Raw genomic sequence first — 16,798 nt, 5'->3', positions numbered from 1 at the left:
ATGGTTTCCATGGAGCGCAGTTGCTGTGAGGGCTTGGTGCCTAATTAGCTAAAATCAAAAGGCATGGAGAGTACATAGATAGGAAATTCTTTTCACTCCTTGACATGTGCTGGCATACATTCACACACCGGGGCAAACGGTGGCAATGTTCTTATTAATACTTTGACACCAAATATAAAAACGTAGGCACTGGGAGCAGTGATACGGGCTCTCAGTCTGTGTGCATGACCACTGGGCTCCAACCTCTACACTTTCATGAATCCTTTGAATGGACTAGATGTGCAGTTGTATAGTTGAAGGCTTAGCATGGTGCATTAAGGTTGCGTGGCTAAAAATAGTGCCTCTATCAGTTAGCAGAACGGCAGATAGGCTGTGAAGCCACAGATCTGTAGCTTCACCACATTTATGAGCAGCTACAGTATGTCCCTCGGTATTCCTATTCATGATTCACGGTACAGTAGATACTGTAGATCAACAGCAAACACAAATAAACACCGTCCCTCTTGGAAAAGGTTTCAAATCCATCTTTTAGCATTTTTTTTTCAACATTGTGAAACATTCAGTTGGCTGAATCATTGTGATTTTAGATCTCAAAAAACTAACACATGATGTATCAATGTGCAATGATTGCCTCCGGGCTCAGTCGTGGGAGACACAAGCTCATCATTTGACCCTTTGACCTGCTAACGCAAAGCACGGTGTCAAGGGATTTGAACACAGATGAGCCATATCCTCTGCCTTTCGCCGTTTCTCTCAGAGGAAATGGATTCCACATCCCCTCAATGCAACTACAGTCGAAAATGCATTTATTTCTTTGAAGAGTGCGGACAATCTGTGTGACTAAAGCACTCACTGCGCAATCCATCCCCCTCACCCAAGACCCTTTTTTCACAGTGAGATGGGATAATAGCCAAACAGCATCAGAGCTAACTAATGTGACTGCATAATAAACAGATGAGTCAGGGAGTATTCATTTGCATATCATCCCAACCTTATCAGAGCTTCTATATAGTGAATATTTTGTGATTGCCTACTACCAATGACTAGAGGGTGCACTGAACATGCAGAGTATGCGCTGTCCAAACGGCCGCTGCTCGGTGTTGAAATATAATATTTTTTATGATGGAAATCATTATACATCTGCAGAGTAATTATAAAGTTGTCTAATAGTTGCTGGAAATACCCCCCTTGTAGTACTGACTGCTGTATTGAATGTAATTACTGGGAACTTATGCTAGAGGGAGCTAATTAATAAGGCATTTGTGAGTGGAAAAGAGGCTTTTTGAATACAGCTTAGCTATCATTTTACTTACAATGGAGAGCTACTTGGAATTAAAGCAGTTTAAGTGGATAATTATGCTAATGGCTCAATTTGGATTTAAGATATGGTGGCAGGCTGTATTTTTAGATGATCACTGCTCCTGTATTACAGTGGCTCGCACAGGTTTTCAGTGCGTATGTGGGTTTATATGTTCATATCATCTCACCGGAGATGTCAGATGTTTTGTCCTGAGGCCATAGTGTAATATGTGTGTGTGTGTGTGTGTGTGCTCCTCTGACACAACTTTTTTGCCTCCCATACAAATAAACAAGGCCTTCTGAGCAAACTGCCTATGAACTTCTGCTCCTTATGACGTATCCATGTTCTGGCTCTGTGTATCCCTCATGGCTATGAATTGTTTAATGTGTCCATTTTCATTAGCTGGCCGCATGTTAATGTTGTTGGTGGAACTCTGGCGTTGACATCACTGCCCTCCCAGGACGGTGTAACAGTGTTTGTTCTCCCTGACATCAAAACAACAAGCCAACCTTCCTCTATTTAATTCAGTCGCCATCATCCACACTGGCCTAATTGCTGTTTATACTTCATGTCTTTCTATAAAACACCCTCCAGGATGCAGCATCTCCAGCTCTCCGTCTGTACCCTGCCTTTGCCCCCCAGAAGCTCGCTGTTGAGCACCAAACTTGCCTCAGCCAACATAGGTCTATGTATGTTATGTAAGGCCCACTATAAATAGGTTCACCCGGGATCTTTTGTCTTTACCTGATTCGCTCTTAGCCCAACAGTTTTTATTTCTGGAGAGAGCTGTGGAAGCTAGTGCAATATAGAGCTGGCCGTTTCCATAGTTACTTTTGTTAGCTGCAAGCTCTTAACATTCTTCATCTGTTTCCTCACATGTCTGCTGTTAGCTATTTGTTTGAATCTGTTTGCATTGCCTTTAATGGCTGCACGTGCATCAATAAAGCAGGGATGGAAACAATGCTTTTTAATTATTAAGATTAATATGTTTTCATACATGTTGTGGTGTCAATGGATAGGGGGAACGAGCAACAAATAGAAATCAGTGTGGGTGCAGATGAGTCACAGACTACAATATGTAGATGTTAACTTGTGTTGGTCAAAAGTACATACAATTAGTCCCATGTTGCATGATAGTGATTTTGTGTATTGAGCTTCAGTCTAAGGGGATTATGCATCTGGTAAAGCACAGATATTTGCATTTGTACACAGTTATAACATACTATCAGTTATCTGGGAGTGAAGGCATTCTTTAGTTTGAATCAAACATTGGAAAATATGAAAATTCACTGTTCTCTTTCACGGATTTCTCTTGAAAATGTCCAAGTGGTTAGGTAACAGCAGGTACAGTAGCTGGATCAGGCCCAAGAATTTGACTGTCAGAGTGCTGCAAGCATGGATCCAGCAGAGAAGAGGGCAAGGTGGGAGCCATGCGAGTGCAATGTGTGTGGAGGAGTCTGGGGGCACGGTTAAAGAAACACTGGGGCATTCCGCAATCACGATTGGAGAGCTGAATATGATTCTCACCCATCCCTGTTGTAGAACCAGAGAGTACAGGCGGCTGGGGACCAAAGTGGGCGAGTGCGAAAGTATTTTTGGATCGCACGGGAAACCTGCCACACCAACAGCAGCAGCAGCAGCAGCAGCAGCAGCAGCAGCAGCAGCAGCAGCAGCATCGGGGCCTGGTACCGGGCTTCCCTAACCCACTCCCACTCTCAGAGGAAGAGCAGGAGAGAGATGTTCCTTCAAAAGAAGAACCACGCTTCCGCTGCTTTTATTTTTCTTTTCAATTGCCCAGTGTTTGAATGATGATGTATTATATATAACTATGCAGAGCCCAACATGACAGAGAGAGAGAGAGATAGAGAGAGAGAGTGAGGGAGAGAAAATAACGAACTTGGCAGCTGAGGCGAGTATCTTGTATTTATAGAAAGTCGTGTTTCCGGCAGAGGTTTCTGTGGTTTTAGCACTCCCAATCCATTTTTGCGGTGTCTTACAGGCCCTATTGTATCCAGGTTTAGATTGAAGATGTTCCCTCATCTAGCGCCTTGGGGGGAGATTTGACTGTGAGACATGTCAGAATGTGATTTGGGGGAGGCAGATGGATTTCTCCGGCTCTTGTGCAACCCTGGCTTTCTAAGGATTGCTCCAAAAAAAATCTGCTTTGCATCCACTAACTTAAAAAGGCATTACTCAAAAGTACAACACAGCACTTGAGGCTGAATGTAAATGCATGTACTGTATGATCTTTATGCATTTCATTACTATATGGATGCAGGCAAAGCTGTAGCCTACCTTATTTTATTTTTTTAAAGCTCAGGTTTTGTGAATTTGTATTCATCCTCTCCAGATCATTGTAGGTTTGAAATGCTTTTTTATTTCAAACAGCAAATGGCAGCCTCTGCATCTCAGTGGATTTCCTGGTATGGATAAGGTTCTTCTATTATTTACTCTCAAACAGTGTGGGTTGCATAGTTGGTTGACAAAATGCCAAGGCATTGAAATTGTGAGGAGCTACTGTACATCAAGTGAGATGTATTTTGAAGCAAGAATTAAAAGTACAAAATGATGAGTAGTAATGTAGACTTGAACGCTTCAGTTCTTCTGGTCTTGAGACAAAAGTTAGTCTGGGTTTAAAAGCTCTGAGAAAATGGAGAACAGTGGAGCTGTACTGTACACTAAATTTAGAATTCCCATTGCAAATCAATATATGAACAGAAACTGGCTACTGATTTCCAATAGAGCGTGAACCTGCTACACTTATCTGATTCAGCGTAGTGTGTTTTCAGAACAAAAGCAATAATGATAACAAGAATGGTAACCGTGATTTTGCCGTCCTTACTGCTGAGTGGCCTCTGGACACATCTGGTCTCTAGGTCATCATCTCATGCTCATAGGGAGTTGAAAGTCTAAACTCTAACATGGACTTAACCCAAATTAGATGTAAAACCATTCATTGATGTGCGTTTAGGTTTTGTCAATAGCTTGACTGCTACACAGTTTTGCAAAATCAACAACATGCCACAGCTCGTAGATCACGTGTATCAGCTTTGTCTGAAGTAGAAGTATCTTGTTAAAGTAAAGAGACAAGACTAGAGACAACTGATGTTGTATTACTGGGTTAGATTAGCTTGGTGTTGTCAGCATAGCAGCTTTTTTTCCTATTGCAACACAAATGAACGTTGAAAGATAATATTAAAAGTCGAAATGAGTAAAATATAGAACAGACATGACTGTCCACCCTATCCTTCATCTGCAGGCGGTGATCTCAGAGGGCAGTCACTCCTCACTGCCTCTTCAATCTATCAGGCTCCCACCTGCAAGCACAACTCCCACACCCTGTCCAGGAGTGAACCTGAAAATAACACGGCCAAGGGGTTACATATGCAGTATAAAGAAAAGTATTTACCTCTCCCTGCAGGGCTCAAAGCTTTCACTTCAGGTATGAAAGTAATATAGGCATCAAGCACACAATCAATACAGCTAGAGTAATGTAATCAACAATTTAATCTACAGAAATGTGTTCTGTTTGACAATTTAAATGCAAGTCAGAGTAGGTCTGTTTTTGTCAGGATATTGATATTTTTAAGCATGTAGAGAGTAAACACAGGACTTATTTTACGTAAAAGAAGCTGTGTTTTTGCTGTTCAGGAGCATTTTTAGCCATGCTACTAGAATGGCTCTAGGGATGGCAATGTTGGTATGTCGCTCCACCACTTTGGTCCAGACTGAAATATTTCAACAACTATTGGATGGATTAGCATGACATTTTATTCATGGTGCCCAGAGGATGAAGCGTACTGACTTGGTGATCCTGACTTTTCCTCTAGCGCCACCAGCAGGTCAAAGTTTTCACTTATCCTCTGTATCCCACCATCTACTGGATGGATAAGCACAAACTTTAACACAGACAGACATTCATGGTTCCCAGATGATGAATCCTCTGACTTTTCTTCTTGCGCCACCATGACGTTAATATTTGTGGTTTTGAGTGAAATGTCTCAACAACTGTAAAGTGGACTGCCCTGAAATTTGCTGCACACATTCAAGCCCCCCCTCGGGATAAACTGTAATCACTGTGGTGATCCTCTGACTTCTCCTCTAGAACCATCAGGTCAAAATGTAAATTTTAAACCCAAATACTTTGGTTTATGACCAAATACTTGCCAAACTAATGACATTCCCACCAGCCTCAGCTGCACTTTGTGTTTAGTGTTCATTACCAAATGTTTGCATGTTAACGCACTTACTTTTAGTACATACTGCAGCTGTGCTTACAAAGTACGTACTGTAGCATGCAGTATGCATACAATCGGGACATACTACTTCATCATAGCATTGCCCTTTTAAATTTGACCCTCTTGCTCATATATCCGCTGCACAGAGGATTGTGGGTCAGAATAGCAAGAAAAGCATGCTGGCTTGCATACTGCAAAATGCGACCGGATGTAGTTGGACATCTTGGTATGTTTGGCATACTGCATTCGACATACTATGTATTGGGACATAGTAAATCTTTTTCTGGCATACTAAATGGTATGGTAGTATGGGTGACGTTAGCATTTAGCTCAAAGCACAGCCTTACAGTGTTTAGAGATGGACAACGTGTCTCTGCTTTCTCTCACTGTGAAGCCAAAATATTTTGGATATAAGAGCTGCCATCTTGAGGATTTTGACGTCATTTGGAGCCCGAATCTGTGCAGTATAGTGACTGGGCGGTGGAGCCGCAGTATTGAGGTCAAACCAATCGCAAGCCGAGCATGGCCGCAGCTTGTCAGCGAGAGAGTCTCACAGCTGCCAATCATGACGTCTCACCCTATTTTTATAGCATCAAATAACTAATTAAAACCAACCTTATCAGAAAAATAAACACTTAAACATACATCAGCGTGATAAGAACTACCTAAAATGACGTCAATATGTATTTGACGTGTAATTTGACTTTTTAGTTTGGCCCATGTCCCATACACTAACACGGAGGAGGCGGGCTGAATGACCTATACCGCAGCCAGCCACCAGTATTGGCTTCACTTTTGGGGAGCTGTCATGTCATCCATCTTTATGGCTGTATATGCATTAAGGTATGTAGGAAGGTAAATAGATAGATAGATAGATAGATAGATAGATGGGTAGGTGGGTAGGTAGGTAGGTAGGAAGGTAGGTAGGTAGGTAGGTAGGTAGATGGATAGGTAGGTAGCTACGTAGGTAGGTAGATACGTAAGTAGGTAAGTAGATGGATAGGTAGGTAGGTAGGTAGGTAGGTAAGTAGATAGATAGATAGATAGATAGATAGATAGATAGATAGATAGATAGATAGATAGATAGATAGATAGATAGATAGATATATTTAATGTTACCTTATGTAGACAGACAAATTGATACCTTGGCTAAATTAGAAAGACACACTACAAGTTGAGCTTATTTTAGTTCAGGATATATATATATTAAAGCATTCCACTGGTGCTTTGGTGAAATGATCCATTCAGTAGAAGTGCCAACATATCCTTTCATTAAAGCAATGTTTCATCTTCTGTCCTTAGCCAGTACTTTGAACCTCTTTTGAAGTCAATATCCTTGTTAAAACATGGACCTAACTTTGTGTTGCTCTACATTCTTTCTCAACCTACCGCACCGTTCCCCAAGAAACAGCAGCATTTTGTGCTCAGATGCGATGGAATAAAACAAAGGCTTTCATTTAGCTTTCACAGGTATGGAGTTACCCCTGCGCTATAATGTCAGTAAGTGCTAACATTACATAAATCCATTACTTAGTCCCTGTGCTGTGGCATTTTATGGAGGAGAGAGGTTAGCCACACTGCAGTTATCATAACAGCATCTCGTGATCTGAACTCTGTGTGATCAGATTGGTTTTAATAGACTCTGGATTACTTGGAGGCAGTCCCTCAAAGCTAAACATCTCTGGGCCTAGAATTAGAGTGCACATCTGAGGTGAAAACGATTTGTTCAGGAGAATGTCACTGCTGCAATGAAAGAGCTTATATGCTATTATCATACACTGCCTTAAAAAGATGACAGGGCAGCGACTCAAAGATCCTTTGATACATTTTCCGCGTCTCCTTCAGTATGGAAGGAGATAACATTAAATCGGAGTAGTCTGGTATAAGCAGGCTGTGTATTATGTCTAATAGTCTCTTTGCGTTTGAGCTGCAGTAGTCACAATATATTGGATTCAATATAGCCGACAAGCTTTTATATCCTCAATTAATCTTGTCCACAACAAATCTCCCTTGGATACTATTCAAATGGTCTGAGCTACGAGCTCACAGGAGCCCTTTCACTACATTTAAAAAGAAATCTGTGGTTATTGGTGAAATGATGTCTGTAGCGGTGTGAAGGTAGTGATTTTCAATAGCTTGGGTCCATTCATCAATACATTTCTCTTGATGGTGGATGAATTATTCAGATAATTTACCCAAATCGAAGTATTAAAATAACTTACTAAAATACTGCAAAATGGTTCCTGTCAGTGTTATATTACTAGATCATTATATATAACGTCAGTACTTTAAGGTTGTAGCTGGTCAAGGTGGAGCTAGTTTTAACGTCAGTATGTGGGTTGCAGCATAGTTTAGAGGCTGGTTATATGTTCTCTGAAGTAAAATCTCAATCTAAAAAGTAACTATTAACTAAAGCTGTCAAATATGTATATGTAGTGGACTAAATAGTACAATATTACCCTCAGAAATGTAGTGGAATTTAAGTATAAAGGAGCAAAAAAAAAGAGGAATTACGCAACTAAAATATCTTTTAACATGGGAATAAAACATGCAAACAAAAGACTAACATAAATTGTTGTGTAGTAGGTCTGGGCGATGTGGAAAAAAATAAATATCACAATATTTTTGACCAAATACCTCGATGACGATATTGTATTTTTGACCATTGGTGCTTTTACAAAATATTTAGTAAATGAGATTTTTGGTAAATAATTATGAGTAATGTGGATATAATGACTAAGTGGGCAAATAATAGAACAGTCTGGTAAGTTCAGAAAATAACATCACTTTACTGTAATACAGACAACGCTTAGGATGAATTAGCCTATGTGGGACTTTTTTTGCATTTCAGATTTCTGGATCATAGTGTGATATAAAGCCAATACATTAAATCCAAACCCAGCACCACTCCAAAATCCCAAGGATGTGTCCTAATCAAACTTTCAAAAGAAACATTCAAAAGAAATGGTAGCCATATTAGTACTCTTAGTGCCAAGTTGTCTCAGACAAATCTTGATTTCCTAATGTGGGACAGTCAAGTCTGAAATGTGGGACACTGAAAAGTCTGTTAAAAGGCTTAAAAATCACCTTAATTAATGTAGGAAACACTCAAGGCTAAATGTGCAATCCCATGTTCAGTCATTTTATCACTTACAATGTAATTGCTGTTACAAAACCTAGGCGTATGTGTGGATGTTACATGGAGAATCGAACAACATCAAACAAACAATACGACTATAAATAGTAATAAATAAATAATGAATAAACACTATCATAGTTTTTAAGCACTTTTGCATATTAGAAAGACATTAAATATCAATAGTTTTATTGACTTCTATTTGTTTGAGGAAGATCTACACCCACCGGAGCTTATGTGTCCCACATTAGGCAGTGTCCCACTTTACGGCAACTCACCCAATACCATATTATGATATCCAAAATCTAAGATGATATCTATAGTCTCATGTCATGATATTGATATATTACCCAGCTCTATTGCGTAGTGCCTTTGCATATTGCTAATAAAGGATTAATGCAAAATACAATACAACTTTAATGCCAGTTTGCACTGAAATTCATTTTGCATCCATAGGCAGCTCAGTTTGAGAAAAAGTACACATACAATAGACATACTGTTACCATAGACAGACAGACAAGTAAGACCCATCAGACAAAAAACAAAACACACCACAATTATTCATACATAAACCATTACAAAAATTACCATCTGTCCTCTGGATTTACATGTCTTTAACAGCACATTCATTATTATTTAGTAACAAGATGGACTGATGGACAAAAGCTTTCTTTAGCCTGATGCAGGTTAAATCTAGGGACTCTAAATTGCCTCTTGGAGGGCAGAAGTTGATATTACCCATTTAAAACATGTAAGGCATCAGAAGAGATACTGTTGGAAAGTCTGAGCATACTCTTGTTGTGAGCTGCTTGAAAGGAGGGTGTCACTACTAACACAAATCATTGTTAGTTGTGAACACTGATGTGGCATGTGTCGCTTTAGTTTGCTGATTTTGAGCTTTGCGACCTTAAAGGAACAAAAAACTATTATAGCTGATGATTGCATGCTGACCTTGCACATATATTTATAGCATCTTAATATTCCTTGACGTTGATCGTTTTGATGATATTTGACCTGTTTCATTATTACTTCCTTTACGACATACTGCGTAATTTGCTGCAACAATAGGCCCCAATATCTCTCTAAAATGTATGATGGAATGACTATAGCGCTTTGTTTTCATAGCTTATATTAAAAATATATAAGATTATACTACATTTTCATAGTTTTTAAAGTGTTTAAACATCTTGTGGAACAAACTTGTTGCTCTTTGTGAACTGATGTATCTGACCTATAGGCCTATATGGCTGAGTAGCTATTTCAAATTATCCTGGAATATTATAATAAGATGATAATAATAATAATAATAAAAATAAAGTAATTTCCACCTTAAACCTCATACATAGCCTATTTTTAATTTCCGATTTCCCACAAATCATTGTGTTAGTAGTGATTTAGAATGTCCCATAAGTCTTATTGGGGTTGATTTTACGCCATTCAACATGAATCCAGAGCCCCAGTATAAGCATGGTGTGTATAAAGAGAAAGTAAAGTGTGAGTGTGCTTTCTGGTCTCATGTGTGATTACATGGCTGAATGCGGCTGCAGCGTCGCTCTCCGTGGTCCTGAAACCTCCAACCATAGGTGCCAGAGGTCTGCTGCAGGCTGCAGCGTCCTATGAAAGACTATCGACTTTTTGTAATAGGAAGTGTGACCACGGTGTGCACCCGGCAACAGATGAGAAACAGAAAAAAAATGCTTTGGGGGTTGAAATGTCATGTGAACAGTTGGGTTCAACCACTGAACACCTCAGGGGTGTTATCGACTCCCTTCAATGCTTTTAAAGGCCAAGGGTTCGTTTAGACCGGCAGCTTTGCTGTTATTCTGCCCTGATGGTGTGAGCGACCACAATTTCCAGCGACCACAAGAGAGGCAGTGATAGTAAATCAAAGCAGAGGACTAACAAGAAGAGTTTAAACTGATAGAAAACATGTGTAGGCCAGGCAGTCTGGCTGCAGATAAGAAGTAGTTAAACTGGACTGCAGGTTGTTCTTGTGTTTGTCTTTAATTAATGAGCCAGTGCTTATACTTCAAAGACAAGAATATTTTATCATCTGTTCAGTTTTCTCAGAATTAAATGGTTTAATTAACCTTCCTTTAGTGTGTTGCTTTTGTCTTACTTTATTACATTTGTACATTAGCATCACTTAGCTGTCACACGGCCTTGAGTTGCACAGATCAACAATTTGGGCTGTCAGGTCTACAAAGAGCAGGTCGTCTTACACCAGGCAAACACATTTTCTATTACAGTTCTGTCCTGATGTGCCATGTGTTGCTTTAGTTTGGTGATTTTTAACTTGATCTGCTCTTTTTTGCGACCTTTAAGGAACAAAAAAACTATTATGGCTGATGATTGCATATACTGACCTTGCACTATATATTTATAGCATCTTAACATTCCTTCACGTTTTTATGATATTTTATCTGTTTCATTATTACCTCCTTTACGACATGCAGTGTAATTTGCTGCAACTATAGGCCCCAATATCGCTCTAAAATGTATGATGGAATGACTATAGCACTTTGTTTTCATAGCTTATATTAGAATATATAAGATTATATTACATTTTCATAGTTTTTAAAGTGTTTAAACGTCTTTTGGAACAAACTTGTTGCTGTTTTGTGAACTGGTTTCCATATTTGACTATAGGCCTATGGCTGAGTAGCTATTTCAATTTATCCTGGAATATTATAATAAGATGATATAATAAGATGCAACTATAGGCCCCAATATCTCTCTAAAATGTATGATGGAATGACTGTAGCGCTTTGTTTTCACAGTTTATATTAAAATATATAAGATTATATTACATTTTCATAGTTTTTTAAAGAGTTTAAACGTCTTGTTGAACAAACTTGTTGCTGTTTTATGAACTGGTGTATCTGACCTATAGGCCTATGGCTGAGTAGCTATTTCAATTTATCCTGGAATATTATAATAAGATGATATAATAACATGCAACTATAGGCCCCAATATCTCTAAAATGTATGATGGAATGACTATAGCGCTTTGTTTTCACAGCTTATATTAAAATAATATAAGATTATATTACATTTTCATAAAGTGTTTAAACGTCTTTTGGAACAAACTTGTTGCTGTTTTGTGAACTAAGCTCCCATAAAGGTGTATCTGACCTATAGGCATATATATGGCTGAGTAGCTATTTCAAGTTATCCTGGAATATTATAATAAGATGATAAAATTGTCTTGTAATTTCCACCTTAAACCCCATACACATAGCTTATTTTTAATTTCTGATTTCCCTATTCCAACACTGTAAGACTCCCTGAGAGTATATATGTGTCACGTTACTCGTTACTTTCCCATTACACCCCCTGAATGTCCTGTGAGCGATCCAGTCAGTCAGTCAGACAGCCTTGATGTCCACTTTTCTGTCTACCATGTCTCACCTCTCACACCATGAGAGGACGGTCACAACTAAAAATCGGCGGATGGTGGATGGATGATGGAGGATGGAGATGTTTCACCTCCTGCGATGATTTTCTGACATTTGTAGAGCGACACCAAGAGAAACGAGACTGTCTTTACTTTCATATTCTTTTAATTGAACATGATAAATCCTTACTGTGTGATAAAATACCAAACATTACACCGTTTTCACCATCCAACCATCACTGGACTCTCCACTTGTTGCAACGTCAGACTCCCTGTCTCCAGTCTCCAGTCTCCTGGAGGAGAGGAGGGAGGACCAGAGGAGGACCAGAGGAGGGGGGACTCCGTCACATCCTCTGGTCCATGTATGGGCATGAAGTTTACACGCAGCGGGGAATCCTCTCACTGGAGCTGATGAATGGGGAGGAGGGCCAAGGGAGCTGCCAAAGTGTATATAAGGAGAGAGAGGGGAAGTCGCTGATGTGAAATCCACAGCAAGCAAATACCTACCTACACCGAGGAGCGAGCAGAGACGAAAAGGAATATATATATTTTTTACTACACCTCTTGACCACTTTTTGGATCATTTGTTTTTTGAAAAACGATCAAAAAGGTGCAGGATTGAAAAGAAAAACAAGTCGTCTGCATAATTTATTTCACATTTTTCTTCCCTTTCCCTTCTATACCTTTTTTTTCCCCCTGTGGAGAGAGAGACGGACTTCTTTCTAAGTGCATCAGTATGTTGAACAATATGGATTTGAATGCGAAAGATTCTTTTTACCCTCAGTTTGACAATTGCAACAGTTCTTCCCTGGGAATGATGGAAAACAGCGTGCGGAAAGACAACCAGGAGGTGTATGTGGATGCAGAGAGAGGGGTACCTGCCCAGTTTGGCCACGGTGAGTGAGTTCACATCTAGAATAATGCACAGTCGATATATAGAAATGTGCATGAGAATTTGTGTTGAATATACCACAGGGAATAGACAACTCGTGTAAATCGTGTATATATCCACCAGGCATCTTTAATCCTTGTGCCAAAATACGCATGAGTGTTTATGTAACGCCGATTTTTTTTTCTTTCCTCGTTTGATTTTGCACTGATTTCTCAAATATATTCATGTTTTATTTAATAAGGACCAATACAATGTACATAGACAACTTAAAAATCTGATGCCAGTATCATAGTGCTTATATATAGTGGATGCTAATTTGCAACATCTGTCCCTATATATATATATATATATATAAATAAAACATTATACACTCGGGATGACAAAGTTTTCTCTCTCTCTAATAATCCAACAGAAGGAACCCCAGCCACCCTCAAAACCGAAGCCTCCAACTCTGAATTTGCTTTTAATAACCCCTGCGAGTGTCCAAAAGACATCAGCTACTCCTCTCTCGCCTACTCTGGCAGCTTCTATGTGGAGGCATCTCAGGGAGCGCCTTGCAGCACCGAAACACTCCTCAATATGATCACCGAGATCGTGGGCATCTCCACACTGCCACTTTCAGAAGTGCAACACAGCAGAGGAACTTATCCATCGCCTGTGCAAATGGACAGCAGCAATGGCAATTTTGGAGACATCAAGAGGCAACCTTACACCTGCTCTGGCTCTACTCCACCTGCTGTTGTGTACTCTCCAGACCAGACGTGCCAGGCCCAAGACCCGTCCACTTCTTCTTCTTCTTCTTCTCAGCTGAGCTTCATCTCCTCCTCCTCCTCCAGAGCTACTCCAAACCTGCAGAAGAAGGATGAACCAAAGTCAGAGGCCGCTTCTTTCCCAGTCGTGGTGAAAAACGAGTTTGAGAGCAGCTGCTACGAGTGGGGGTCTTTCAGTAAGTCTGGATGTCTGGAGACCACTTTCCACACAGAAACATTCCCAATGTCGAGTGATTTCCCTCCTGACCAGCAGCAAATGGATGTTAAGGAACTTTTGGACACATTCCCACCAATCTGTCCCACTAACAACAACCAGGAGATGGAGTTCAAAGTGGAGGGAGGTATCAAACAGGAGCCGTGTTTCTCTGACACCTGCTCTCAGAGCTACAACTACAACTACCTCCCTCCACCTCCCATGGGTCTCTCCTCCAACTCCAACCTGAAACCTTTCCCAGAACCATCCAACCAGTGCGATCCCTTATACGCATCACCAGCTTTACCCAGCACCATAGACTCCATCCTCTACTCCTCCTTGTTGCCAGACTCCTTTGCGCAAAGTTACACCACCACCCGTGCAACCACGAAGCCACCAAGAGCACGCAAAACCCCCTCCACCTCCTCTTCTCACGGTCCACCCAAAGAGAAACCCTTCACCTGCCCCATGGAGAGCTGCGACCGGCGCTTCTCTCGCTCCGACGAGCTCAACCGGCACATCCGCATCCACACCGGCCACAAACCTTTCCAGTGTCGCATCTGTTTGCGCAGCTTCAGCCGGAGCGACCACCTGACCACCCACACCAGGACTCACACCGGAGAGAAGCCGTTCTCCTGCGACACCTGCGGGAAAAGGTTCGCCCGCAGCGACGAGAGGAAACGACACGGACGCGTACACCTGAAACAGAAGGAGAAGATGGAAATAAAGCCACAGGTGACCACCACTGGAGCATGGACTTTCACTCTTCCTGAGGGGATTTGAAGACAAAGGCTTGTGTGTGTCCACAACAACACATATATATTAGGATCTTTCCGTCTTGGATAAGATAAGCCAGCTAAATTGATTGTCTGAGTTGGTTTTGACTGGCACAAGAGGTTTTTCCAGTTTTTTTGAGGAGCAGTGAGAGAGAGAGAGAGAGAGAGGTCTGCTTCGGCCTTATTGCCTGCTGCTGCTGCTGACTTTATGCAAACATGCATAGGTTGTAAAAGTCAGCTCAACAGTGACTTGTTGCTGTTACTAGTCAGTAGAGCCAAACCTCTCTGCTGCAGCATTTGCATGACTGGCTGTTCAGCACCTCTTCATCATGGACAGCTCCAAAACCTCCATCGCCTCTGAGCCTATAGATGGATTGCACTTACAGATTATTAAATATCTCCATTTAAGATTCTTATTTTCTGCTTTTTAGCATTCTTAGAGCAATGGTTTGGACTATGTTTCTTAAAAATGCATGTTTATGTCAGTTTTTTTTGTTTTTTTTCTCCTTTAAGTGGAATATCAACCACTTGTCAAGGTACTCCTTCACCCCCACAGTGAGGGTTATTGACATGAATGTAGGCTAACATATTTATGGCTCTGACCATAAAGCTGTCCATCTTTGATCAAATTTTAGTGTTTGTTTAACTTCTTATCATTTGGCTGTCAGTGTTTTTTGTCATTGGTCTTTGTGTTGTGTTACAATTGTTTGGATTATTACAATTGTGAAAGATATATCATAAATGGAAAATAAATATATTTGTATTACTGTACTTCTTTGTATTTTTATAGCTAACTGTATATTTTACATTTATCACATTTGAGCGTCATTTATCAAGGTGAAATGTATTCTAAATCATTAATAATGTCTTGGTATTCGAGGGCTATTGTTTAGTAACACAATATTTTAAATGTTACAATTTGATATCAGAAACATTTTCGCACTTCATCCCACTGTTGGTATGATACGAGTTATTTCATTGAACTGCTGATCTAGATTTAAAAAGGGACCAGTATGTACTCTAGTTGTGGTACAAAAAATGATTTTACAGTATGTACAGAAGTATGTTTAATCAAAGCTAGAAATGACTAGCGAATCATATAAACATTGCTTTTGAGTAATCAGGTAGCACACATTGCTGCGAGTTTCTGTGGACGTTACCTTGGACTTTACCATGAAAGGGTTTGAACTCCTGGTGTCTTTTGCTGGAGATACTGTATGCTGAAATGTTCACTTTAGCAAAAAAAGAAAAAAAAAAATGTTGAGTTTGGTGAAATTGTCACCAACAGGGTACTGCAAAAATGTAACTCGCCTTAAGTTATATTAACTGTTCAAGTAAAGATTTTGTACATACACAGTTTCTACAATACTTTAAATTAATATTGATGTTGTTATTTTTATGAAAAGTTTATGAACAAAATAAACATTTTCTGGAAGCAGCAAGTTTCTTGTGCATGGTTTAGAGTGATCAAAATGACTACTTCCCCTTTCTCACTTTGTTCAATCTGTTTCACACAGCATTGAGACCCCCCATGGGATAGCATTCGGATGAGTGTGTCTTTTCCCAAAATGTACATTATAACAGTCCACCTGTGGCACACTGTAGCCCTAACATTAGACATCACAGCTCTGCCCTGTGACTCACAGGGCTTTTGACTCAAACACATTAAAGTGAATACCCTATTACTCAGCGCTGTGATTCTGAATCCCCCCTCGACTTCAAAAGATCACTTTTCTCATGTTCTAAATGTAGAGATGAACACCATGGGCGCTGTGGTAATCTCTGCAGGAAACTTGTTAAACAGGACATTTTCTTGCCATGTCAATGAGATGATCTGATGCTCTCAGTTCTTTCATCCCTTTGTTCACTCACTCATCCATTTTTGCAATAAAAGGATATTAATTTCCACTCGACACGATTATGGTCTATTATCATGTATTTTTTTTCTATCTCTCTCTCTCTCTCTCTCTCTCAAAGACTGGTGGTACTGAAGTCTCCTCTTGTCAAAACTGCCTTTGCATTATTGTAAATGCAGTTAATGGTCTCTGTGCCTTGAAACCTCTCTAGAATAAAAAATAAAAGTGGTGCAAGCCATT

General features: G+C 40.0%; 1 protein-coding gene across 1 annotated transcript; it reads left to right on the top strand.

The window, feature by feature from the left end:
* The first annotated feature begins 12,550 nt into the window (after positions 1-12,550).
* LOC141764228 (uncharacterized) lies at positions 12,551-16,134 on the top strand. Its single transcript, XM_074629256.1, has 2 exons — positions 12,551-12,967; positions 13,376-16,134. Exons 1-2 carry the CDS (start codon positions 12,808-12,810, stop codon positions 14,707-14,709), a joined length of 1,494 nt encoding a protein of 497 aa, XP_074485357.1. The 5' UTR covers positions 12,551-12,807; the 3' UTR covers positions 14,710-16,134.
* The last annotated feature ends 664 nt before the right edge of the window (positions 16,135-16,798 follow it).

This window comes from Sebastes fasciatus, chromosome 3, assembly GCF_043250625.1.
Source record: "Sebastes fasciatus isolate fSebFas1 chromosome 3, fSebFas1.pri, whole genome shotgun sequence".
NCBI lineage: Eukaryota > Metazoa > Chordata > Actinopteri > Perciformes > Sebastidae > Sebastes > Sebastes fasciatus.
This window is presented reverse-complemented; position numbering and strand designations above follow the sequence as displayed.

Bases quoted from the DNA above. Each gene is read 5' to 3' on its own strand.
- LOC141764228 (XM_074629256.1), top strand. From the start codon at position 12,808: ATGTTGAACAATATGGATTTGAATGCGAAAGATTCTTTTTACCCTCAG. The intron at 12,968-13,375 runs GTGAGTGAGTTC...ATAATCCAACAG, and splicing joins ACCTGCCCAGTTTGGCCACG to AAGGAACCCCAGCCACCCTC.